Source organism: Lutra lutra, chromosome 14 (genome assembly GCF_902655055.1).
Source record: "Lutra lutra chromosome 14, mLutLut1.2, whole genome shotgun sequence".
NCBI classification, from domain to species: Eukaryota; Metazoa; Chordata; class Mammalia; order Carnivora; family Mustelidae; genus Lutra; species Lutra lutra.
Window position 1 is genome coordinate 69,199,514 of NC_062291.1, and position 27,056 is coordinate 69,226,569.

The following is a 27,056-nucleotide window of genomic DNA, read 5'->3' on the forward strand; positions in this document are numbered from 1 at the left end:
ACCTTTCTGGACCTCATCTGCAAAACAGGGAGTCTCAGAGGTGTGCAGAGGAGCCCATGAGCTGACTGTATGAGCAGCACTGTGTACGTAGTTGGCTGTCATGACGTGGAAGCTGGTACACAAAGGGAGGCATATTGTTCCAAGCTTTCTGGGGAATCCCAGAATCCTAGAATCAGAATGCTGTGGCTGGAAGAGATGGCAAGATCACGCTCATCTTTAAGCAGGCAAGGAAGGGCCTGGTGTTTTTATCCTAAATGGTGCATCTCAGGCAGAGAACTCAGCCCTAAGGCAGCAGGCTGGGTGTGTGACTTAACAGTGTCCAGGGCCTGGCAGGACCTAAGAGTGACCGCCCCAAGTTTCTGCTGCCTGGAAGGGAGTGGTGATGCCAGTGGATGGGGGCAGGGCAGCTCTAGCCAGGCTCCTGGTGGGGGAGGGAGGGTTACCCAGGACTGTGGCAAGAATGTGGGGCATCCTCTTACCAGCAGGGAAGGCCTCTGGCAATCTTTTTTGATTTTTTTTTTTAAAGGTTTTAAAATCAAGTTGCATCTACCTTTGAAAGTAGAGATCATTGGAGCCAAAGGCTGATACATGCAACAAAAGATATGAATAGTATATTATTGCTTTTGAATATAGATGCAAACATTCTAAGGAAAATACTAATTCATGGAATGAGCAATGTTTCGAAAGAATAACATACCATGGCTGAGTAGGCTATATGCCAGGGACGGCTGAAAGTCACAAAATCTACCAGTATAAATGATTATAACCACAAATTAAAGGAGAATAATAAGGGACTAGAGCAACAAATGATGAAATGTCATTTGAAAAAAGTATTCAGGACGCATTCCCGATGAAGGAAACCATTTCCATACAAGAAAGATTATTGAGGTTAGGCCCATGGCTTGTGGTCATCACCAGCAAGGGGGTTGATTCCAAGGCCACCCTTTCCTTAGAGAAGAATGAACCTTAAGCCGAAAACAAAAGCAGGCTTTTAGGATGTAACCTGATATTTAAAGGTTTGGGGCTCACGAATTTAAAAAATCAGAAGACTTATTCTAATTAATTAATTGATTTATATGTCACAAATCAACCAGAAAAAGACTTAGGGAGATGGGTAGAAAGCACAGGACGAGAGTCTGTGGGCCTGAATCCTAATCCTTGCTTGGTGGCTTTGATAGACAGCAGCTGTGTGGCCTTTTGGTCAGTTACGATATCTCTCTGACCCTCAGTTTTCTCATCTGAAAAATGGAAAATGGAGACTGGATTGAGAAAGAAGCCTAATGATGTAAACGTCTATGAACTAAACCATGAAATGTTATGGGGGGGGGCATTAACTTGGCACGTCCCTAGCAAAGTCCTTTTCCAAAATCCGGAAGATCGTATCAGTTGCACCCCCAAGTGGGATGGGTGCTCTGGGGGCAGCAGGTATCTTAGATGTGCCTATGAACTGAGTCCTGCAATGCAGATTTCTTCTTGGATCCAAGTTAATGCAAAAAAGAAGCGAAAGGACATTCGAGAAATTAACACATCCATTATAATCACCAAAATAGGCTGCTGTAATAAGGGCCATTTAATAAAATTGTAAGAAGCCCTTTTCTAAGGAGGAAGAGATAGGCCAGGATGGAAGTCAAGTGCAGCTGTTTGAGCCTCTGCCAGTGGCCTGATCTCACCAGAAAACTGAAGTTAAAAAACAACAAACTTCCAGATTCAGCAATCTCAGATGAACACTGCCTCCCCCTGCCGTTTGCTTCCGCCCCCACGTCCTTTCTCTCCCTGTCTCCCCAGCTCAGGCACCTGGGTGGCTCGGTGCTTTTCCGAGTGGTGGGGATGTCAGCCCGCAGCCCTGGCGACTGGAGCCCTGGGAGGCGGCAGCTACCTCTCGGGTTTAGCATTACGTCATCCTTTCTAGACCCAAATTTATCTCGGCTGCACGCAGACCCGCAGCTCTGAGCTGCCGCTGACTTGAGGAGAGCTTACGCATGAAGTTAGGCAAGGCTGACTCACTGGGCAGAAGGAAAGGTTTTCTGCTGCTCTTCACGTTTTTGGGCCCTGAGGGGGAAGGAGGCTGTGTTGTCATTTTGGGGTGGAGGATGGAAAAAGACGTATAACTGTTAAGGCTCTCATTTAGGAGCTCAGGACTCACCCTTCCTCCATCTTCAGCCTTCATTGCTTGAAAACACCCCATCCTTACAGATAATGGCAGAAAACAGTGCCCTGCACACCAAACATTTTGCACTTTCAGGGAAGTTCCCTTAAGCACCAGGTGTTACCAGTACAGTGACTTTGGACTTGTAACTTAACCTGACGGCCCCTTCCCCTCTTTCCATCTCTCCTGTCTGCAGAAAAGATGTAATACAGACCAGTTTCCATTGTTCGTGAATCTGCAATAAGTCCTTTGGAAATCTGCATGGAGTAAACTGACAGAAAGGACCCCTAAGAATGGAGAGCTTTGCCTGCTTGCTCCAGGAGGCAGCTCATCCCCATCTGGGCTGTGTTTGTTAGAGGCCTGGGGGATTCAGGGGGACTTTTTCCATTTTCAAATAAGGCTCCCCTGAGAGAGATACTTTAGGGAGAGGACAGGACCAGAGATTGTGGGTAAGAGTCCAGGTTCTTTGGTTCTTCTCTCAGTTTCCCCATCTGCGTTTGTAGGACAAACTGGATTCATTTGAATAAAAGAAAGGCCACAGCTGCCTCTGGGTTCCTCCAGGCTGGGACTGGCGCTGAGGGATGGTTTATGAAGAGTATTCCTTTCCTGAGGCTAGAGCCCCAAGCTTTGTGCTGTGGGAGGCCATTGTGGCCAAGGCCAAAGCAAGAATTCTAGGAGTCAGCCAGAGCAGGGAGAAGGAAATGGCACCTTCAGTTGCTATTGGAAAAGAATGACTTCCTGTATATAAATCTGCCCTTAACACTGCCCACTGCCCTCCATCACCATTACCTCTGCTATTCTTCAACATAGGCAGGTGGGCCTTTTTGGTGACTCTCACCCTACTTTCCATTTCCTCCTCTCCCTCTTGGCAGTGGCTCTAAAACAAGGGCTGGTTAATTCATCTGGAGGTCAACTGTGAAAGGTCAGGCACGTGCACTGAGCATCATGCTTTCTCTTAATAACCTGCTAGAGCATATGATCTATGGATTTAAACCCATGTGTATTTTCAGTTGGTACTTTTCTTTTTTTTCTTTTTTGATTGCATGTCACATGGTTTATCTCCCACTGGGGAGACTTTTATTTGTCATGAATCTACCTCTTTTAAATTCCTGCAGTAGCACTTAGCAGTTTGGGATCTAAAGCTTAAGGAGTCTACAAGTAGTAGAAACTAACTTTCAACCTAGTAATTTCTGCCCTTAACTAACAGGTTTTAGCAGATAGCTATTTTCTTTTAAATAATTCCATTCTTCGCTTTGCCCCGTATGTCCCTTGTTGAGAGTAGTTGTTACCAGTATCCAATGGGAAACCCCAGATCTGAAGTGATCTATCCAACAACAGAAAAAGGAAGGTCCCTATTTTAAAGTCTTTACAAAAAAAATTGACTCTCCTGTGAACAGCTTGGGAACACCTCTCATTTTGGGTCTCCCTGCATTTGATGGGACATCTATTTGGTTCTTAAATGTGGTGCCAAATGTAATATTTAAAAGGGCTGGCATAATTTTGCAGTTTTTGACTTCATTAGAAATTGAAAAGAAGAAGAAGAGTGAAAGGAGAGAGAGAGGGCATTAAAATGCAGCATGAATCTCATGACATTTTTGAGAGTAAGATTTTCATTCTGACATGGTATTTTCTGCAGTAGCCACTGGAATGACCATAGGGAAGGGGAAATTCTCCCCTCACCAAGAGCTTCCTGTTGTTTTGGATGTCCACCAGCAGGTTAAAATAATCAGGGTGGGAAAACGTTATGGATGTTTATACAATTCCCAGCTTGCTCCTAGAGCATTCAGCAGTTATGACCCTCTTGCCCTTCCTCTCCCTAGACCAGTGGTTCTCAACTGGGAGTGACTTTGTGCCCCGGGTGGGGGGGGGGACATTTCGCAGCGTTTGGAGACGTTTTTGGTTGGTAGTGTGCTACTGGCATCTAGTGGGTAGAGGCCAGGAATGCTGCTGGACATCCCACAAAGCACAAGTCCGCCTCCCCCCGCCCCGCCACGAATTATTTGCCCGAAATGTCAATAATGTAGAAGTTGAGAAACTCTGGTCTAGACTTTGAGGGCTTGTTAGATGGAGGACTTGGAAAGAGAACGGCAGAGAAGATAGCCGTTGGCAATCCTTTAATGTGGTCCCTGCTCTCTTTAGCCACTGCTTTCAGTTCCCTCTCTATGGAGGAGAACAAGAGAGGAAACAATTGTTATAGCTTCCATTAACTGAGTGGCATGTACTAAATGCTGGAATTTTTTCATTTAATCTTCACAATAAGCCCTGTTGCCCATAGACTCCTTGAGAATAGGATCTATGCCTGTTTCTTTCATTACTGTACACATTATGTCCAGTACAGTGCTTGACATATGGCAGACCCTCAATGTTCGGATAAATGGAGTAACTATATCTATTTTATACATGAGGAAATGAGGCTTGGAGAGTCCAGACAGGAGTATAAGTAGAAGAGTCAGGATTTGAACTGAACCCTTCGTGACTTCAGCACCAAATCACTTACCCACTGAATCATGTCCTTCACTTGCAGTAGTAGAAAAGATTTCTAGCCTTTCAAGCCACTAGTGAGGGCCTGAGGCAAAATAAGTTTTTAAACATACAATTAAAAAAAAAAAAATCAACACCATGAAAAACTGAACTACCTCTATGTGGAAACCAGGGTGGAAGAAGGGCCTCATGGCAACTTTCTCTGGAACTGGAGGGATCATCCCCTGTTTCTGAACAGTGATCTTGGCTTTTCAAATGCTTATGTGTGCACCAGCTGAACAGCACATTTTGTGATGGGGAAACTGAGGCATGTAAGTTACATGGAAAAGCAGTAGTAGATAGAGGACTAGAACATGGCATTTCAGATAAAGAATGCTCCAGGTCCTGGGCACCCGTCGGAAGTCGCTGGGAAAAGAGCTTTCCGGAAACTGGCTCAAATTCTTCCTTCCCAGAAGTAAAGCCCAGAAAACTTCGTCTTTACACTCTGGCGACAGAAGTCGAACGGGACTACATTTCCCAGCTGCCATTGCGGAATTCGGCAAGGCGCAGGCCCACTGAAGTGGTGTGTGTACTACCACTCCCGATGTGCAGTGGGAGGCGCGGGACTACATTTCCCAGGAGGCAGAGGAAGGGGCGGGACGGGGGCGGGCCTCGGTGCTGCGCCCGCCCCTCCCCCGTGCTCGCGCGGAGAGGTAAACAAACCGCGCGCGGGCTGCCGGCGGCGGCGGCGGGCGCGGCGGGCGCGGCGGGGGCGACAAGGGCGGCGGAGAGCGCGCCGATCCGTGGCCGGGCTGGCCCGCCCGCCCGCCGCACATGTCCCCGGGCGGCACCGGCCTGTATCCGCCTGCGGCGCCTCCTGTCGGCCGGGGAAGGGAGCGGGTAGAGGTCCCGGTCGCCACCAGCGGTGCCCATGGAGAGGGTGCGGATGATCAACGTGCAGCGCCTGCTTGAGGCGGCTGAGTTTTTGGAGCGCCGGGACCGAGGTAACGGCTGGGCGCCGCCGCCTCCGCCACGCCTGAGCCCGCGCACTCCTTCTCCACGCGGGGAGTGCGGTGTGGCGTGTGAGGGAAGGGAGGGTGCGTGTGTATTGGGGGGGGATGTGAGAAGGGGTGCGCGTGTGAGGAGAGGGGTACGTGCGTGAGCAGGGGAGGCAGGGGTGCGTGCGCGAAGGGTGCGTGTGTAAGAGGTGCGTGCATGAGCAGTGTGTGTGAGGGGAGGTTCGCGTGCGAGCAGGGGTGTGTGAGGGGAGGGAGGGTGCGTGTGTGAGGAGCGGTGCGCGTGCGACAGGTGCGTGCGTGAGGAGGGGTGCGCGTGTGCAGGGAGGCGGGGGTGTGTGTGAGGAGGGGAGCGTGTGTGAGGGGGGTGCGTGGTAAGGGTGTGAGCAGGGGTGTGCGCGTGAGGGGAGAGAGGGCGGGGAGGGGTGCGGGAGGTGGTGGGAACCCGGAGCCTGCGAGGGGAGGGGTGCGGGAGAGGCTGCGCGAGCCTGCTTGTGCGGGGAGGACTGGGGGACGAGGTAGGGGGGAGGGACGGGGATCTGGGGGCAGAGGGGAGGTGGGCCAGAGCAGAGGGAGGGAGTGTGTCGAGAGTGGGCGCCAGCCCGAGGACTTGGGAGGTTGGAGGGAAGAAAGAGCCGAAAGAAGGGGGAGGCGGCGGCGCAGGTAGGGGTGGAGGAGGCGAGGCTGGGAGCCGAGCAAAGAATGCCTGCTGAGGAGCCACTGGGGAGGAGGGTGCGCGCATGTGGGGAGGAGACGTCTGAGAAACAGGTAGGAGGAGACGGGACCCTATTTAGGGACTGGGACTGGAAAAGATGTAAAGAGACTGGGGAGTGAAGAGTGGGAACTCTGGAAATTATGGTGTCAAGGGAGAAAATGTCCTCTGAGACGAGGCAGTTGAATGGTTTGAAATACGTGAAAACGGTGCGCTTAGTGAGAGACCCAGGATGGGGAGAGTTAAAGGGGGATTTTGAGGCAGGTGAAATAATTGAGGTGGATGGTAACTAGTCTCAAAATTAGTGTGTTTCAGTTAAGAATTCTTGGAGAAAAGGATTTTTGGAAAGGGTGGAGAGATTACTTGGTTTAGAGGAAGTATTTGTACACCTTTCAGGTGATGGCTTGGGTCTGTATATAATGTTACAGGATAAATGTCCTCACAAGGACGGAGAATTTTATCTTCCAACCAGAAAGTGGAAAATTTTTACCTCCTTTTCTTCTGCTGTTTTCAGCAACATGTTACTGCAAGGACTTCAGATCTGTGGATCCGTGGATTTGAGTACATTCCTGTTCTCATATCTTTTTCTCTTGCTGTCTCTTCAGAGTGTGAACATGGCTATGCCTCAACGTTCCCCTCCATGCCGAGCCCCCGACTGCAGCATTCAAAGCCCCCAAGGAGATTGAGCCGCGCACAGAAACACAGCAACGGGAGCAGCAACACCAGCACTGCCAACAGGTAGCAAGCTGGGGAGGTTTAGAAAGGGCACCTGGAGGGAGGGAGCACACACTCAGGCAGAAGTTCCGGTCCTACTGACCTCAGTTCTTTAACACCAAGTCTGGAGCAACACTGATTAGTCAAATGAGTTCCTTTACCACCATCCCTGGAGATTTGGCCCTTTTAAACTAATACAGTCTAGATATCATAACCTGAGTTTGTGGGGAAGGGCAGGAGTAGAATCCAAAGGAAAACCAGAGAGTTCTTGCTGGGTTTATTAAGTGGGGACGTCTGTGACTGAGAGGGACAATAAAGTGAAACCTGACATGTGTCCATGCATGCAACCACATGCTAAAAGTAATCTTAGTCCAGCTTTAAACTTGGATGATCCAAGAAGAATTTTTAAATGCCAGAAATAGCTCAGGCAGGATATAAAGCAGAATCAAGGGTTTTGTTGAGGGAATAAAAATATTTGGTTGAAGTAGAAAGTTAGTGGGCCTGGTCTGTTTGTTGTTTAAGGGTGAAAGGGAAGACCATGCTATGAAAGTTGTGTCTCTTATTTGATAAGACAGAGTTGGTAAGGGAGATTTTAAAGAAAAACAAAACAAAACAAAACAGAAAAAGAATGAAGATGCTTATTTTTCAGTCCAAAGGGTTCCCTAGGAAATGCTTGTCTGGATGTACTCAGACATAGTTGACTTGCATTTTTTGAAGACTTTTGGTAGTGCCTGGCTGTCTTTTCAGTGTTTTGCCCCAGAAAGCCAGGGAATTCGAATGATTCAACTCATAGGAAGTTTTCAGAAGGCCATCTTAAAACCAATAGACGCTGTTTTTTCCATTTATAAGAGGAATTAAATGAGACCTCTTTTCCTGATTCCCCAAAGCTTTGTCTAGAGAATGTAAGAATTTATTTTGGAGAAACACAGAGCAATCTCTGGGAAACTAAGGTTGCCTGATGAGTATGGGGAACTCCAGACAGGTAGTTAGGTAGTCACTTGGGGAAGTAGGTTGGGAAAAGAGCTGGAATTGGAGCTCTTACTAATAGATGCAGGAAACTTGAGGCTCCTATAGATAATAATTAGAGCTGGAAAGGTTGGATCTTCCCACTCTGCATTTTTGACATTGCTGAGGCGAAACTAGGATTCACTCTTCCCTCTTTGACTCATCTTTAAAGCTGTGAGTTTCCTTTTTTGGCTTTTTCAGTAGGACTATTCTGTGTTTTTTAAACTTAATTTTTAAAATTATAAAAATAGCTATAAGCTTAATATGCTGTATTTATTTATTTATTTAAAGATTTTATTTATTTATTTGACAGAGAGAGAGAGACAGCGTGAGAGGGAACACAAGCAGGGGGACTAGGAGAGGGAAAGCAGGCTTCCCACCAAGCAGGGAGCCCCACGCGGGGCTCGATCCCAGGATGCTGGGACCATGACCTGAGCCGAAGGCAGATGCCTAATGACTGAGCCACCCAGGCACCCCTTACTATGCTGTATTTATGTTTATGTGTGGGTCTAGAGGGGGTTTTTCTATGATATGATAGGTTTGGAATGAAAATATGTAATATGATACATAGCATTTATACAAATAAATTTCAATTTTCTTGTTCTTCACTGTTTCTATTAGGATCTATATTTCAAGAATTCAAATTCAATCCATGTATAGATTTAAAAAGGTTTAAAAATTTTTTTTTTAAATTTAGAGACATGCAGAGAGTATCAGGAAACCAGACCTGGGTTTTGTCATGCTACAAATATTTACTGAGTATTTCCTCTTTTGTAGAAATCAGGTAAATGATCTTATTACATTTTCTCTTCATCCCTCTTCTCATCTATAAAATGAAGGGATGGGCTACATTAATTTACCAAGGTCCCTTTCTCCCCTGAAGTTCTGTGACACTGATTTATTGACAGTTCTAGAGATCAGTTACAATATTAGTTATTCAGTATACCATTCCATCATTGCAGAGGCAGCCTCATTACTAACAATTCAAGGATTATAGATGCATAAATAAGATATACATTTCTAGATTTTACCAGTTATAGGTCATTAATAAGTCTTTGTCATCTGTTGACTTAAACTTTGCTCAGCTTGGGGTTTTGACTAAGTGGTGTTTCTGTTTCGTGGTAGGGTTCCTGTTAGGATTTTACTATTGTGTATGGGACCACAGTGCTAATTATTGTATGTTTTAGTGTAACATATCAGAAATTTGTAAAACTACAGGCATGCCATGTTCTTACAGTACCCATGGGAAAATAATTACGTATACATTGGACCACCCAAGGCTAAGGAAGATAATTTTTCATAGGAATATAAGTAGTAAGAAGGAAAGAAAAAGAGAGAGAAAGAAACAGATTTTAGAATATACTAAGGTCCACCCATGTGTGGGGTTTAGACTGGGGCCTATAGATGAGAATTAGTATGTTAAAGTGAAACACTAGAAATTATTTTTCCTTACCGTTTGTTAAAACTTCTGCTTCATGGGATAGAGGAGCCAAGGATCAAATTCCAGTGCAGGGATATGTGAGAAATGGGGTTGTTAGTCCATTTGAAGGAGACTTTATGGGCTTCTGATAACTTGAGGCCTATTACTGGATTTAGTAGACATTTTATTACATTGGTTACATATAGCAGAAAGAAAGACTTGTAAAAATTTTCCATTTACTGGTCTTCTGAAACAAAGAAGGTAATAGAATTATGGCGTATCTGTCTTATTTTCCTGATCAAAAAGGTACTTTTGTGGAAGTTGCTGTTACTAGTATGCATCTTGGACCTTGATATCTTGTTTGTCATGACATTTGTTTCCCTGACGTCGTAGCATCTTTCAGATATAATGTTGGCTTTTCCCCCCTAATATTCTCAGGTATAATATGATCTTCCTGATAGGAAATGTTGTTTTTTAAGCTTATGCTGAATGTTAGCTCCTAATATTATGTTTAGAAATCTTATTTTTACAGAAGTACAAAGGAGAGAAAACAAGTGATATAATGTGATGTTACAAGCATGTACCTTGAAAATCCCAGTAATTTTATCATTTGGTATCCTTCTAACTGACAGCTCAGAAGTGGGACCTGTAGTATTTAATTATTTTTTAAATACCTGGTTGAATTTACTGTGGTCTTGGTTATGGCCTTCTGGCACATTTCCTAAAAATCACCCTTCCTAAGATGTTACTGCTGTTAGAAAACCTGGGTGCGTTGCTCTCTGGCTCATTGAGGAGCCTCACATAAGTTCAAATTCCCAGTTTTTTACTGTTTGGTCTCACAACTGAAAAATTTCAAGATCTGTCATCTTTAAAACTCTACTAACACTACTCTGCCTGGCTTCATTGTAACACTGATTTCCTCCTAAATATTTCTTGAATCTGCTGTCTTTTTCCTTATCTTCATTACTTCCCTCCTAATGAGATACCATCTATCTCTCACCTGGAGACCTGTTATAACCTCCTAACTGGTATCCATGCAACTACGCCTGGCCCATATACAATTCTGACGCATTATATTGGCAAGCTTTCTTTCTTCCTTCAATACACCATGTTTCTTCCTACTTCAAGGTCTTTGCACATACTCTGTTCTTTCCCCTTTGCCAAGTAAGTTGTCCTTATCTAATAACACTCTTACTTCAACTCAGTCATAACTTCTTCAGGGAAGCCTTTTCTCATCAGGCAAAGTAGATTAGGTGTTCACATGATGGCACCCCTACTTTTCCTTCATGGTGTTTATCATAGTTTGTAGAAATGCAGTTCTCTGATTGATAAATTCATGTCTCATTCATTGGGCTAAAAACTCCATGAAGGCAGAAGTTGAATCTCTTCTGCTTAAGGATCCATCCCCGGTGTCTATCACAATGCCTTGCACGTCGTAGGTGTTTCTTAAAAAATGGAAGGTTTTCAAACTCCAGGTAGATTGCCCTCTGTGGAACTACATTTCTCTTTTGTGCTGTATGGAAGGAGACATTATGCAACTCCTGCTTTGGCAAACTCTGATTACATTGTATTCTTCTTCTTCTTCTTTTTTTTTTTTTTTTTAAAGATTCTATTTATTTATTTGACAGAGATCACAAGTAGGCAGAGAGGCAGGCAGAGAGAGAGAGGAAGCAGGCTCCCCGCTGAGCAGAGAGCCCGATTCGGGGCTCGATCCCAGGATCCTGGGATTATGACCTGAGCAGAAGGCAGAGCCTTTAACTCACTGAGCCACCCAGGTGCCCCTGATTACATTGTATTCTAAAGAATGTTAATGATAATATATTTGGAAAGGAAGATAATATGTAGTATTTGAAGAATAAAAATCTCTAATTGCCAGTTCTTTTAAATGGGTATTACAGTATATTATAGTATAGTATATAAGTATATTATAGTAGACTATAGAATGCTGCAGTTAATTTTAAAAAACACTCACTGTCTTCCAGTCATGAAATTAAAATATTAAAACCTACCTGCCCTGCCAGAACCATAAGTCTGTCAAATATTGGCAATAAATGTTGGTATGAGCCTATGACACTTAGTAATTGAGTTGTTTTAAGGTGATGTAGAAGGTAATAGTAAGTACCAATTTATGTTTGAATTTTAAGTTGACGAAAAATTTAATTTATTTGGTATCCTTTGGCTATTAAAGAATCTCACAAGAGCAGCCACATTTCAATTCCTTTGGCTAGGATTGAGGACATTAGAAAACAAAACAGCTTTTCCTTTTGCTTATAAAGCTTTAGTTTAACTATTCTTTTTTTTTTTTTTTTTTTAGATTTTATTTCTTTATTTGACAGAGATCACAATTAGGCAGAGAGGCAGGCAGACAGAGAGAGAGAGAGAGAGAGAGAGGAGGAAGCAGGCTCCCTGATGAGCAGAGAGCCCGATATGGGGCTCGATCCCAGGACTCCGGGATCATGACCTGAGCTGATGGCAGAGGCTTTAACCCACTGAGCCACCCAGGCACCCCTAGTTTAACTATTCTTAAACTACAGAATCATGAAATGTTTTAGTCTTAGAGGGAATGATTGTATTGTTGTATTTTCAACTTTAAAGCCTTTTTGGTTGTCTTTTGTAGAGGATTTTTTTTTCCAGTAGCAGTAATTTGAAATTTGTTATATCTTCTGTTTTTAATCTTAAATACGTACCTGTTAGTTCACTGAATAGTTGAATTAAACCCCCCTTTTTTTTTTAAGATTTTATTTATTTATTTGACAGACAGGGATCACAAGTAGGCAGAGAAGCAGGCAGAGAGAGAGGGGGAAGCAGGCTCCCTGCTGAACAGAGAGCCCAATGTGGGACTCGATCCCAGGACCCTGGATCATGACCTGAGCTGAAAGCAGAGGCTTTAACCCACTGAGCCACCCAGGCACCCCGAAACCTTTTTTTTATTGTGAAATTTCTCTTTACTATTCTATGCTTTTCAAATTTTCTATATAAAGAAATAGTTTCTGAGTCTCTGTCAAATCGATAACTCCTAGAGTATCAGGACAAAAGTAGAGATTAGTAACATTTAAACTTTTTGTGATGTTAGTATCGTTCTTCAGTATTTTCAAATGTTGAGTGATTAACACCTCCTGTGTGATGTTTTCTGTGATATTCTGTCTTTCCTTAAAACTGTTTAAATGAAAAATTCTTAAGAATTATTTATATACCTCGCTAAACAAACTCAGACTTTCTATTAAATGCTTCATGGAAGCATAAGTTTGCTGTGCAGAGTTTCTAAAGGACATATTCCCTTATGGAAGTATGTTTCAAGGAGATTTGACGATCATGCCTTGTAAGTCAGTAGGACAGCTGCTTCTGTTCCTGTTTGATTAGTGGCCTTTTCCCAGAATACTGAATACATGATGTGGAAGATCACAAATTATAAAAAGGGAATTCAGGATTTCATTTGGTGTAGTTCTCTGCTTTATGAAGGTAAGATATTATCACTCATTTTATGATTAAAACTCATGTGGCCCAAGATGGTAAGAGATACTTATTTAGCTATAGGTGGTGGTTGCTTTAATATCAAGCTGGATTTTCAGCAGAATATGCATCATTCTAACCAGAGGACACCATTGACCTGAAGAAAGCTTTTTCTTCTAGATTTCTCCTTACAAAGGAAACAGCATTGCTTTCTTTTGGATATAGGATGATTCTTTGTCACTTCTTAAGTAAAGATAGTTTTCCAGATACTAATTTAATCACAGAGCTTTGATGGTATCATTTGACAAAATGTATTTCCAGATCCTATTTGTGGTTGATAATGCTGATGTAATTAATATAAGCATACATATTTTTTGTTAGATTGTTTTTATTTTTCATTTTGGCTTTTTACATTTTAAAATATTGGCAGCTTTTCCTCCCCCTGCATATGTATATAGGAGTGTGTGTGTGTGAGAGAGAGCAAGAGTGTGTGTGTATGTGTGCACCATCTTCATTACCATATAATGAAGAAAACACATGTTGTCAAGTAAACATATAAATGTATTATTTCAAACTGTGATGAGTTTAATGTAGGAATAGATGATCCTATGAGGAGTATAACAGGGAGGACCTGATTAAGTTTGATAGATGAAGGAAGGCATCTCAAAAGTGGAACCTCTTATAAAGCAGGGGTAAAGAGGTTTTCATGTTCATACACATCTGTTAAATCATTTTTAATTATAGCATGATATTCTGTTTCATGGGTATATGATAATTTGTTAAGCCAGTCACCCATTGATTTAAGTTCTTTTTAGATTTTTTTCATTTAAAATAGGGCTATTCAGAACATGTTTTTGCAGATAGCTTTGTGCATTTGTCTACCTAGATCCTTAGGATAAACATGAAGAATTAGAATTCTTGGGTCAAAGGGTAGGATCCATCTTCAATAATAGTAAAAATAGTAACACCTTGCATTTAATGTACTACTTGTCTATAAAGCCCTTTAATGTACGTTGTTACCTCCTTTGAATTTCAGAACAGTTCTGTGAGGTAAAATGAAAATATTTTCCTTACTTTTTTTGTTGAGGAAACTGGACTGGCAAGCAAGGTAACTTGCAAAAATAGAATTAGGAAATAAGACAGAGCTCTGGGATTTGTTTCTCTGGGATCAGCAAACACCCTTGGCAAGAATTTACTTAAAAAGTAAGACTTCGTGACCGTAACCTGAAATCTATGTGTTAGCACTCTCCTTTTCTGCTCTGCCTGAAATGCGTCGTCTGCATCTGCCGCTTTAAGGCTTTCCCACCAGTGCTTTTTCAACTTTTGCAATTTGCTTCCTTTTTCACTAGTTACTGAAACTGCTTTCTTAAAGGTAATTAGTAACCAAATTTACTGAACTTATACAATGTACACGGAACATGCCTCCCTATGATAGAGGAGCTTATGGTGCTTTTCTGGGTGGCTCAGTGGGTTAAAAGCCTCTGCCTTCAGCTCAGGTCATGGTCCCAGGGTCCTGGAATCGAGCCCTGCATCCGGCTCTCTGGTGGGCAGAGAGCCTCCTTCTCCCTCTCTCTCTCTGCTTGCCTCTCTGCCTTCTTGTGATCTCTCTCTGTCAAATAAACAAATAAAAAATCTTAAAAAAAAAATATTTGGTTTGGTGGACAATTTTGTTATAAATGTTAGTATATACATTTCAGGGGAAAAGTGTGGGTTTTCTTTTTATTTAGCTTTATGATGTTAGATAAAAAGATTTCTGTGTGGTATTGATTTCCTTACATTTCTTTATTATGGAAAATATTTTCGATAGTCTTTTGAAAACACTATGTAAACACCATTTGTGGAGGCCACATGATGAGAGCTTTGAAGCCATTGAAATGGGCATTTTTAAATTATAGAAGGACATAATTTTATTTTATTTATTCATTTTTTTTAAAAGATTTTATTTATTTATTTGACAGACAGAGATCACAAGTAGGCAGAGAAGCAGGCAGAGAGAGAGGAGGAAGCAGGCTCCCTGCTGAGCAGAGAGCCTGATGCGGGGCTAGATCCCAGGATCCTGGGATCATGACCTGAGCCGAAGGCAGAGGCTTTAACCCACTGAGCTACCCAGGAGCCCCTATTTATTCACTTTTAAAGATTTTCTTTATTTATTCATGAGAAACAGAGAGTCAGAGGCAAAGGAGAAACAGGCTATCCATGGAGCAGGGAGCCTGATGCAAGACTCGATCCTAGGACCCTGGGATCAGGACCTGAGCCAAAGGCAGGCACATAACTGACTGAGCCACTCAGATGCCCAAAGAGTGTAATTTTAGTCTCAGTCAACGTATTTTGATAAAACAACTGATTTTCCTTTATTCTTATTTTGATTAATTAGACAGGGACAATTAGGATTCTCTTCAAGGAACTGTAAATAACCTTTTTATGCAATAAGAAACTAGAGGGTAAAATGTAGTAATTTTAAATGTGGTATTAGAAGAAATGTAAATTTTGAGGTTTTATTTATTTTATTTTTTTTTAAAGATTTTATTTATCTATTTGACAGAGAGAAATCACAAGTAGGCAGAGAGGCAGGCAGAGAGAGAGGAGGAAGCAGGCCCCCTGCCGAGCAGAAAGCCCGATGCGGTGCTTGAACCCAGGACCTGGGATCATGACCCGAGCCGAAGGTAGCGGCTTAACCCACTGAGCCACCCAGGCGCCCCCTTTTTTTTTTTTTTAAAGATTTTATTTATCTATTTGACAGAGAGAAATCACAAGTAGGCAGAGAGGCAGGCAGAGAGAGAATTTTGAGGTTTTAAATTTTGATTACCATAATCTTGTGTGGGAGTATGTATCTTCAACATGAACAACAGAAAAAAAGTGATCTTCATATTTCACAAAAACTCTGGACAATATATTTTTGTTACTACTGAATCTGCTAGGATTGCTTTCTGTAGTCTTTGCTGAACGGTCAATGCACAGAAGTTACAATTTAAAATTCAGACTTCTAGGGGCACCTGGGTGGCTCAGTGTAACCCATTCCAGGACCCCGGGATCAAGACAGAGGCTTTAACCCACTGAGCCACCCAGGCGCCCCAGGGTGAATTTTATAGTATGCAAATTATACCTCAGTAAAATTGTTTAAAAAAATTGCCTGTTGCTGTTTATTGCAGTAAGATAAGAAGAGTCTTGAACGTGTGATGGATGCTTAAAAGAACTAAAGGTGGAATGAATGAATATTAGACAATGAGGCCTTCAGAACTTGAAAAGAACCATTATGGGGTTAGGAGTAGGGAGTGTAGCTGGTTGGAAAAAGATACCCCCTCCATTCTGCAGCTACCAAAGCAAGGAGATTCAGCTACCCTGGCAGCCTTTCCTCCCTTACTTCCTTTGAGAATCTGTTTTCTGTGTGATGTACTTGCCTTAGACAGTAAGATTCTTTGAAATACATGTGTAACATCTCTGTGCGTCTGCTTCTAGTACTATAGGGAAGAGTGGGACATATTAAGAATAAAACTTGGGATCTTTAAAAAAAAATGGGCTTTATATTTATATAATTAATGCTGTTAATTATGGTACCGTTCATTTATTTTCCCTCCAAAGTACCTAATGAATATTTAAAAGGCTACTGTCCTTTTTTTTTTTTTTTTAAGATTTTTATTTATTTGACAGAGATCACAAGTAGGCAGAGAGGAAGGCAGAGAGAAGGGGGAAAGCAGGCTCCCTGCTGAGCACAGAGCCCGATGCTCCATCCCAGGACCCTGAGATCATGACCTGAGAGGAAGGCAGAGGCTTAACCCACTGAGCCACCCAGGCACCCCTGAATATTTATTTCATGCCTGACCCTATCCTAAAATATCAAATTATAATTTGGAAGTCAAGAGATTTAGGAAATCACTGATACTTCCGCATTTTTAAAGGTTTTTAGAATGTTCCTCTGTGTTATCATGTATTACGTGTTATCAAAATTAAATGTCCTGTTTTAACTTTTGGAAGTATGCTTAAGAGCAATAATTTTAATTTTCAAAATTCTGGTTTTTAACATTATTCTCTCACCTAAAAAGTGATGATTTCATGAGTAATGTGTAACTTTAGTATGTATTAGATGCTTCTTAGTTTCTGGCACTACTAAGAATAGAAAGTGAAGTAGTTACTTTTTATTTTAAATTCTTAACATTTCAAAAAAAAGTAGGAGATGTATATAGTTGTAAGACTCCGCTAATACTAAATGACTTATAAAGAAGATTAACATTCCTCTGCCTCATCTTTCCCCTTCCAGTTTCTACTTCCTAGAGGCCACCACTTCAGTGATTTCGCAGTTCATTGGCTGTTTGCTTTCTTACTTCTTTTCCTTTTTTCTCCTTTTCTCTTTTTCTTTTCTTTCTAAGTTTTTACTTATTTAAGTAATCTCTGCACCTAACATGAGGCTTGACCTCATGACCCTGAGATCAAGAGTTGCAAGCTTTTCCAGTTGAGCCAGCCAGGTGCCCCTCCTTACTTATTTCTAAATAAGAAGCTTATTCTGAGAGTCATTGGGTGGCTTAGTCAGTTAAGCATCTGACTTTTAATCTCTACTCAGGTCATGATCTCAGGGTCATGAGATCAAGCTCATGTCAGGCTCTGTGCTTAGTGTAGGGTCTGCTTGAAATTCTCCCTCTGCCCCTCCCCTGCTCTATTTCTTTCTCTCCAAATAAATAAAATCTTTAAAAAAATTTTTTTTAAATAAGCTTATTCTGCTTATTATCTGATTTCCTGTTATGTTATTGATTTCCTGTTATGGAAGATGAGACTTGACTGTATTCTTCACTAACAGCAGATTAATTGTATGCTGGAAATGAAAATTTTTTTCAAGTACACATAAATATAGATATTTCTCAGAGGAATGAGGTTTTTAAATTTTATTTTTTCTGGTAATTTATATTATTAGTCTCCCACAATAAAGAATTGACATTTTATTCTCATTTTTTTGAGTACTTTATGGTACAGTAGAATATTGCCTCAATTTCTGGATAAGTTTTATTACTTTTTTTAAATTTTATTTTTTTTAAAGATTTTATTTATTTATTTGACAGACAGATCACAAGTAGGCAGAGAGGCAGGCAGAGAGAGAGAGAGAGGAGGAAGCAGGCTCCCCGCTGAGCAGAGAGCCCAATGCGAGGCTGATCCCAGGACCCTGGGATCATGACCTGAGCTGAAGGCAGGGGCTTTAACCCACTGAGCCACCCAGGCGCCCTGAGTTTTATTACTTTTTTGAAAAATAAGTTTTATTTGGATATAATTTCCATACGATAAAATTCCCCAGTTTTTAGTGTATAATTCAGTGACTTGACATATGTATACAGTCATGCAGCCTCCAGCAAAATTATAATAAAGAGCATGTTTATCAACTCAGAACATTACTTTGTGCCTCTCTGCAGTCAGTTTTCTATCTCTGCCTCTTGGACCTGGCAACTTCTTACACATTTTCTGTCACTGCAGTTTTGCATTTCTAGAGTTTCATGTAAGTGGAATCATGTATATACTCTTTTTGTGTCAAACTCTTTTCATTTAGCATAGTGTTTTTTGAGATTCAGTTTTTCTGTTTCAGTAGTTCATATTTTTATATTGCTGAGTAATAATTTAATAATTTTTAATTTAATAATTTAATTTAATTTAATAATTTTATATTGCTGAGTAATAATTTAATAATAATAATAATAATTACTCAGCAATGTTTTATATTGCTGAGTAATAATCCATTGTATGGATCTACCACAGTTTGTCTATCCATTCACCAGTTGATAGACATTCAGGTTGCATATAGTTTTTAGCTGTTATAAGTAAAGATTCCATGTACTTCCATGGACAGGTCTTTTGTGGATGTATGTTTTCATTTTTTCTTAGATAAATACCTAGGAATGGAATTTCTAGGTCATATAGTAAATATATATTTAACTTTAAAGAAATTGTCAGACCATTCCCAAAAGTATCTGTACTATTTTATATCCTTTTTTTTTTTTTTAAGATTTTATTTATTTATTTGACAGATGGAAATCACAAGTAGGCAGAGAGGCAGGCAGAGAGAGAGAGGAGGAAGCAGGCTCCCTGCTGATGAGAGAGCCCGATGCAAGGCTTGATCCCAGGACCCTGGGACCGTGACCCGAACCAAAGGCAGAGGCCTTAACCCACTGAGCCACCCAGGCGCCCCATGTACCATTTTATATTCTGACTAGCAGTGTAGGAGACTTCCAGTAACTCCACAACCTGGTTGGCACTTGGTATTGTCAGTCTTTTAAATTTTAGCCTTTCTAGTGGGTGTGTCAGAATAACTTGTGGATTAGATAGCGTTTTCCTTATAACTAGTGATCTTGAGCATCTTTCTATGGGCTTATTTGCTATTGATATATCTTCTTTGGTGAAGTATCCAATGATATTTTTTACCTTTTTTCTTTTGAGTTGTTTTCTTGTTGAGCTGTAAATAGTTCTTTTGTAAATTCTGGGAGCACTGGTGTGGTTTAGTCGGCCAAGTATCAGATTCTTGGTTTCAGCTCAGATCGTGTCAAGGGGCTCAGTCAGCCCAGAGTCTGCTTGAAATACCCTCTCTCTTCCTCTGCCCCCTCACCTCACCCCAATAAACAAATAACATCTAAAAAAAAGACTTATCTAAAATATACAAAGACTTAAAAAAAAAGAGTTCTTTGTAAATTCTGGATACAAGTTCTTTATTACATATGTGTTTTGCGAATGTTTTCTCCTATTTAGGGTTTGCCTCTATCATTTTCTTTTTCTTTTTTTTTTTTAATATTTTATTTATTTATTTGACAGAGATCACAAGTAGACAGAGAGGCAGGCAGAGAGAGAGAGGGAAGCAGGCCTCTTGCTGAGCAGAGAGCCCGATGCGGGACTTGATCCCAGGACCCTAAGATCATGACCTGAGCCGAAGGCAGCGGCTTAACCCACTGAGCCACCCAGGCGCCCGTGCCTCTATCATTTTCTTAACAGTGTCTTTTGAAGAACCAAAGTTGCATATTTTGATGAAGTTCAGTTTATAATGTTTGTCTTTTATTATTTGTGATTCTAATGTCCTAAAAATCTCTGTATAATTCAAAATCATGAAAGATTTTCTCTTGTTTTCCCCTAGCAGTCTTATAGTTTTAGGTTTCATATTTAGATCTAAGTTTCATTTAGAGTTAATTTTTGTAGAAGGTGTGAAGTGAGGGCTAATGTTCATTTTTTGGCAAATACTTTTTTTTTTTTTTTTTTTGTAAAGACTACTTTCTCATCGAATTTCCTTAGGATCTTTGTAAAAAATCAATTGACCACATATGTGTGAGTCTCTGGTCCAGTGATCAAAATTTTTTTTTCCTTTTTTTTTTTTTTCAAAATATTTATTTTTATTCCAAAACCACAATGTCTTCATTACTTAGGGTTTTTTTTTTTTTTTTTTAAAGATTTTATTTATTTATTTGACAGAGAGAGATCACAAGTAGACGGAGAGGCAGGCAGAGAGAGAGAGGGAAGCAGGCTTCTCGCTGAGCAGAGAGCCCGACGTGGGACTCGATCCCAGGACCCTGAGATCATGACCTGAGCCGAAGGCAGCGGCTTAACCCACTGAGCCACCCAGGCGCCCAAGGGTTTTTTTTTTTTTTTTAAAGATTTTATTTATTTGAGCGAAAGAGCAAGAGAGACCGTGCACACACACACAAGCAGGGGGCAGGGGCAGAGAGAGAGCAAGAAGCAGACTCCCCGCTAAGCAGGACCCAGGACCCAGAGATCATGACCTGAGCCAAAGGCAGACACCTAAACTGACTGAGCCACCCAGGCACCCGCCCCCCCTTTTTTTTTAAATAAGTCATGAAATCAGTAGGTCTTCCAGTGTGGTTCTTCTTTTTCAGAAGTTCTTTTGCCTATTCCAGGTCTTTTGCACTTTAGCATATGTTATAGAATCTCCTTGTCAGTTTCTACAATAAAGCCTATTAGAATCTTGATTGGGATTGTATTGAATCTATAGATTAATTTAGAGAGACTTCACACATCTGAACAGTCTTGAATCTTCTGATTCATGACCATGGTATGTCTCTTCATTTACTCAATTATTTGGATGTTTTCATAGTTCAGCAATGTTTTGTATTTTTTCAGAATATGAATAATGTATATAATTTGTTAAATTTATCCTTAGGTATTTATTAATCTTTGATGCTATTATAAATGGCCACTGAATTTCTTTTTTTTTTTTTTTTTAAAGATTTTATTTATTCGACAGAGAGAGATCACAAGCGGGCAGAGAGGCAAGCAGAGAGAGAGAGGAGGAAGCAGGCCCCCTGCAGAGGGGAAAGCCCAATATGGGACTCGATCCCAGGACCCTGAGATCATGACCTGAGCCGAAGGCAGAGGCTTAACCACTGAGCCACCCAGGCGCCCCGGCCACTGAATTTCTTAAATTAGTTCTAATAATTTGTATATTCCTTAGGATTTTCTAAATAGATAATAAATGATGTTGTTTGCAGTACAGACTTTTACTTCCATTTTACATTTGCATTGTATATGATGTTTCTTTTTTCTGCCTTACTTCATTGGTGAGCCCTCTACTATGGTGCTGAAGAGCAATGGTGAGAGTGAATTATTCCTTGTTCTTAATCTTGAGAAAACTTGCATTCTCTTTCACCATTGAGTATGATAGTTGTATTTTTTGTAGATGCCTTTTCACAGGTTCAGGAAATTCCTTTCTTTCCTAATTTACTGAGTTTTTTTTTTTTTTTTAATCATGAATAGATGCTGAATTTTGTTAAATGTACTTCTGCATTTATTGAGATTATCCTGTATTTTTCAAATTATTTTGTTAATGCGGTCAGTTACATTGATCGGTATTTTTGTTGAATCTTAAATCAGTCTTGCATTCCTAGAATAAAACTCTTTGTGGTCATGGTATATTTTGTGATACTGACACCAACCACCCATAGTTAGCACCATGTCCACAAGTTTAAGGGTGCAGTTCTCAACATGACTGTCCTCACCATAGATGCCAGCTGTACTAACTGGCTAACTTCTGACTAACTGGCTACAAATGTAGGGGTTCTTAATCCCCTCAGGTTTGATAATTTACTAGAACTCCTCAGAGAACTCAGGAAGGCACTATACTTATGATTACAAATTGTATTATAAATAATAGAAATCAGGACCAGCCAAATGAAGAGAAATATGGGGCAAAGTCTGGGAGAGTTGTGAACATGGAGCTTCTATGTCATTTTCCTGTGGAATCAAGATGCATTCCCTTCCTGGCACGTTCATGTATTTACTAACCAGGAAGGTCACCTGAGCCTCACATTCCAGAGTTTTTATTTAAAAATCTTTGCAGTCATGGGGCGCCTGGGTGGCTCAGTGGGTTAAGCCTCTGCCTTCGGCTCAGGTCATAATCCCAGGGTCCTGGGATCAAGCCCCGCATCAGGCTCTCTGGTTAGCAGGGAGCCTGCTTCCCCCCCACCCCCCACCTCTGTGCCTGCCTCTCTGCCTACTTGTGATCTCTCTCTCTCTCTGTCAAATAAATAAATAAAATCTTAAAAAAAAAGAAATTTGTCCATTTCATCTAAGTTGTTTGAATTTATTGGCATAAAGTTTATAATATTCTCTTATCATCCTTGTAATGTGTATAGGATCTATAATGATATGCACTTTCATCCTGATATTACTTCTTTGTTTGTATTAGTAATTTTTATCTTTTTTTTTTCTTCACCAGTCTTAGAAGTTTGTCACTTTTGCTGACTTTTTAAAAAGTCAACTTTCGGTGTTACTGATATTCTCTGTTGCTTCCTGTTTCTTATTATATTTATTCCTCTTCTTGGCTTTATTATTTCTTTCCTCTACTTCAGAGTTTCTCAGCCTCAGCACTATGGGCAATTTTGGCCAGATAATTCTGTCTTGAGCATCATAGTCCTTGACCTCTCCTCACAAAATGCCAGTGATACCCTCATTTTAATAACAGAAAATGTCTACAGACATTGTCAGATATCTGCTGGTGAGCAAAATAGCCCATAGCTGAGAACCATTGCTGAACTTTTTTCAGTTTAGTTTGCTTCTTTTTCTAACTTCTAAAAGTGGAATCTCAGATCATTGATTTTAGACTCCACCCCCAGCATAAGGATTTAAAGCTAAACATTTCTCTTGAAATACTGCTTTAGCTGCATCAAACAAATTTTGATATCTTGCATTTTCTTTATCATCCTTCTGAAGACATGTTCTGATTTCTTTGTGATCTGTTCTTTAACCCGTGACTTACTTAATTTGCTCTTCTTTTTGAAGCTTCTTCTCTTTTTTTAAAAGATTTTATTTATTTATTTGACACAGAGTGAGAGAGCACAAGCAGGGGGAGCAGCAGAGGGAGAGGGAGAAGCAGGCTCTCTGCTGAGCAGGGAACCTGATGTGAGGCTCGATCCCAGGACCCCTAGATCATGACCTGAGCCGAAGGCAGAGGCTTAACCCACTGAGCTACCCAGGCGCCCTTTTTGTAGCTTCTTAAGGTGAAACTTAGACCACTGATTTTGAACCTTTTTTTTTTGTAATAGAATTTAAAGTTAAACATTATTGTATGAGCATTGCTTTAGCTACATCCAACAAATTTGGTATGTCGTGTTTTTATTTTCACTCAGAATATTTTCTAATTTCTCTGCATTTTGTTTTTTGATTTGTGGCTTACCTTCCAAATATTATTCCAAATATTATTGTTTTTCTAGTTATCTTAACTATTTTTGATTTCCGACTTAATTTCATTGTGCTTAGAGAGAACATACTTGGTTCTTAGTTCTTACTTAGAAAATTTACTCTGTGTAATTTTAATAGTTATAAACTTATTGAAAATTAGGCTTTACAAAGTAAATGATTTAGGCATGCTTATGTAGCGAGCCAAAAGATTTATCAGATGCTTAAATTAGTTGTTTGCTACATTTGAAATAAGAATTGTTGGGGCACCTGGGTGGCTCAGTGGGTTAAAGCCTCTGCTTTCGGCTCAGGTCATGATCCCAGGGTCCTGGGATCGAGCCCCACATCGGGCTCTCTGCTCAGCGGGAGCCTCCTTCCTCCTCTCTCTCTGCCTACTTCTCTGCCTACTTGTGATCTCTCTATCAAATAAATAAATAAAATCTTTAAAAAAAAAAAAAAAAAGAATTGTTGGGGCACCTGGGTGGCTCAGTTGGTTAAACGTCTGTCTGCCTTCGGCTCGGGTCATGATCCCAGGGCTCCCTGCTTAGTGGGGAGCCTGCTTCTCCCTCTCCCAATCCCTCTGCTTGTGCGTGCACGTGTGCTCTCTCTTTCTGTGAAATAAATAAATAAAGTCTTAAAAAAAGGAATTGTTTTTTTACTGAATTCAGTTCATATGCAATTAAAAGTTTTTTTTTCCTGTTTATTGAAAATGTACGTGCAGAAAAATATACAAATTCTAAGTGTACAGCTTGATGAATTTTCACAAAGGTAAAGAAATAAAATATAACAGACTCTTCTTAGAAACTCTTCCCTTGGGGTGTCCAGGTGGCTCAGTTAGTTAAGCAACTGCCTTCTTGGGTCATGGTCTCAGGGTCCTGGGGTCCAGTCCCCCATCCGGCTCCCTGCTCCATGGGGAGCCTGCTTCTGTCTCTCCCTCTTCCTGCCCTTCCCTCTGCTTGTTTTGTTCTTTCTCTCTGTCAAATAAATAAATAAAACCTTCAAAAAAATAAAAATAAAAGAAACTCTTCCCTTTGACTCTTTCCAGTCACTGTCATCCCTTCCCTGAAGTAACCAACTTTTCTAGCTTTTGATACCGTAAATTAATTTTGCCAGTTTTGCACTTTGTATGAATGGAATTATGCTGTATATATTTCTGTGTATATGCCTTTTTTCATTCAACATTATGTTAAAGTTAGGAAGATTCACCCATGTTTCACAATAGTTGTCCATTTTCAGTGCTCTGTGGTTTCACATTGTATGAGTTCTTCACTGTTTGTTTATTTACTCCATTATTGATGAATGTTTGTTGCCAGTTTTTGGCTAGTATGAAGAGAATGAGTATTCTTTTGTATGTCCATCGATGAAAATATATTAGTTTGGTATATGCCAACGAGTGGAGATGCTGAGTCATAATGATTATATATATTCAGTTTTGTTATGTAAGTTTTGAGAGAAATTTTATTGATTGTAGTTATTCTTATGTATCTTTTTTAGACACTTGCTTTTTTGTGGCCTTAGTTATTGGGGTGGTTATGTTTTTGTCATTCTTAAGGAAAAAGCAATACATTTCTTATAAGGCAGGTTTCCTAAAAGCCTGCAATGTTCAAGGTTTACTGTTTTTAATGGTTTTTAGAAATGTGTACCTTTGATAGAAATAAATATACAAAGTTATCTTTTTGAAATAATTACTTTAATAAGTCATGAAGGTGAGGAGCACCTGGGTGGCTCAGTTGGTTAAGTGTCTGCGCTTGGCTCTGGTCATGATCTCGGGGTCCTGGGATCAAGCCTCCTGTTGGGCTCCCTGCTCATCAGGGAGTCTGCTCCTCCCTCTGCGCCTACCCCTGAATGTGTGCTTGCACGTGCGCTCTCTCTCTCTCTCAAATACATAAATAAAATCTTTAAAAAATACATCTTGAAGATGAAGAGTATGGCATAGAGGATGTAGTCAGTAAAATTGTAATAATATTGTTCGGTCACTACACTTACCGGGTGAGCACTGAGCAATGTGTAGAATTGTTGAATCATTATGTTGTATTGAAACTAATTTAACACTGTATATTAATTATACTTCAGTAAAATTTAATTTAAAAAAGAATTACTTTATTGACAGTTAGCATGATCTATCTTCTATTACAGTGTTTTTCAAACTTTATTGAACACTGTATTATACCACCGGCAGCAAAAAATTCTCTATTCTCATCAGCCCCCTTCAGGTATATAATTCAGAGACCCCACCGCTGATGTGGCTGAGGTTTTCTGTTTTTCTTGCCTTTTGAGTATATGTCGAGGAGGTATAAACTTTAGGATACAATTAGAAGATACGTGTTTAGCTTCAGAGAATGTGTTATTTTCATCATGTGGAGGGCAACGTTCATTTCACAATGCAAGTGAAACAAAAATGTTAACAAATTTGGGGCTTGCTCATTAACTCAACAAAGAGAGGTCTTTTCTTTTGCTGGAAGAGAATATTAATTCTGGGAATGGGGGCTTTTAGTTTTCTTCCACAGTGGCACTACTCTTGAGCCAAACTGTACTGTTTTGTTCCATTTCAGTTCTTTGCTTCATTGCATTGACTGCCACCAAACTACACCCTACAGAATTAAAAGTTTATATATTAGAGCTGTGTTGTAGTCCGTGAAAAGTCACAGATCTGGTTGAGATAATGACTCCCAAATAGTGAATTCATTAGCGTGTCTCTCTTAAAGGGATATTATTTGTGAAAAAGGTTACCTGCGATTCACTGATAAAATGATAGAAATGTCTTTTCTCCGTCCCTGGAAGTTGTTAAGAATTCAGAGTAAGGGTGTCTGAAAGGCATACAATTCATTTGTGTTTGCTTTCAGAGGTGCATTTTATTTGGAGAAGAAAAGTGGGCTAACCCAATGGATTATTAGAACATCTCAACCTTACAGAGAACTTACCATAATTGAATATTGCAATGGTATGTTATTGGAAGGATTTGGTTGGACATAATAGGCTCAGAGAAGCAAAAAGTTTGTTTCTGAGTGTACTAGTATGTGATACTCCTTTGTTGTCAGCACTGTTTGGATCATCATTTTGTTCATGTACATGTAATTAGTCATCTCTCTCTCTCTCAGACCCTAACCTTGTACTGTTTTCACAGCTGACTAAATGACTGAAATACTTCTTTTTTCTTTCAGTTTCTTTTTTCATCATTATGGTTGTTTGTTTATTTCCAGGCTAATTTCAAGTGTTGTTGAGAATCTATCAATGTATTGCCTCATGTAGTATACTTAATTGTTTTAGATAGTATATTTTTAGTTTTGTTAAAAATAATAAGTGTAGTTGCAATGACTAAAACATTTACTGAATGTTTATTATGTGTTAGATGCTTTTACATATTTTCCTCTCATTCTCACAGTAATCCAGCCAAGCCACATGTTATTATTCGTTTTACAAATGAGGAAACTGTTAATCAGAGAGGTTAAGTAATTTGTTTCAAGTCATACAGCTAATGTGAGTGAT

The 27,056-nt window shown here is 40.3% G+C and overlaps 1 protein-coding gene across 2 annotated transcripts in view; it reads left to right on the top strand.

Moving 5' to 3' along the window:
• MXI1 (MAX interactor 1, dimerization protein) overlaps positions 1-27,056 on the top strand; it is an 81,926-nt gene that overhangs the window by 11,487 nt on the left and 43,383 nt on the right. The window contains exons 1-2 of one of the 2 annotated variants that reach the window (XM_047702453.1): positions 5,383-5,610; positions 6,940-7,072. In XM_047702453.1, coding sequence (XP_047558409.1) covers positions 5,538-5,610; positions 6,940-7,072 — 206 coding nt within the window. In that variant the 5' untranslated portion in view covers positions 5,383-5,537. Of the gene's footprint in view, positions 1-5,382; positions 5,611-6,939; positions 7,073-27,056 lie in introns of those variants that run through there. The other variant, XM_047702452.1, reaches the window with a different exon arrangement.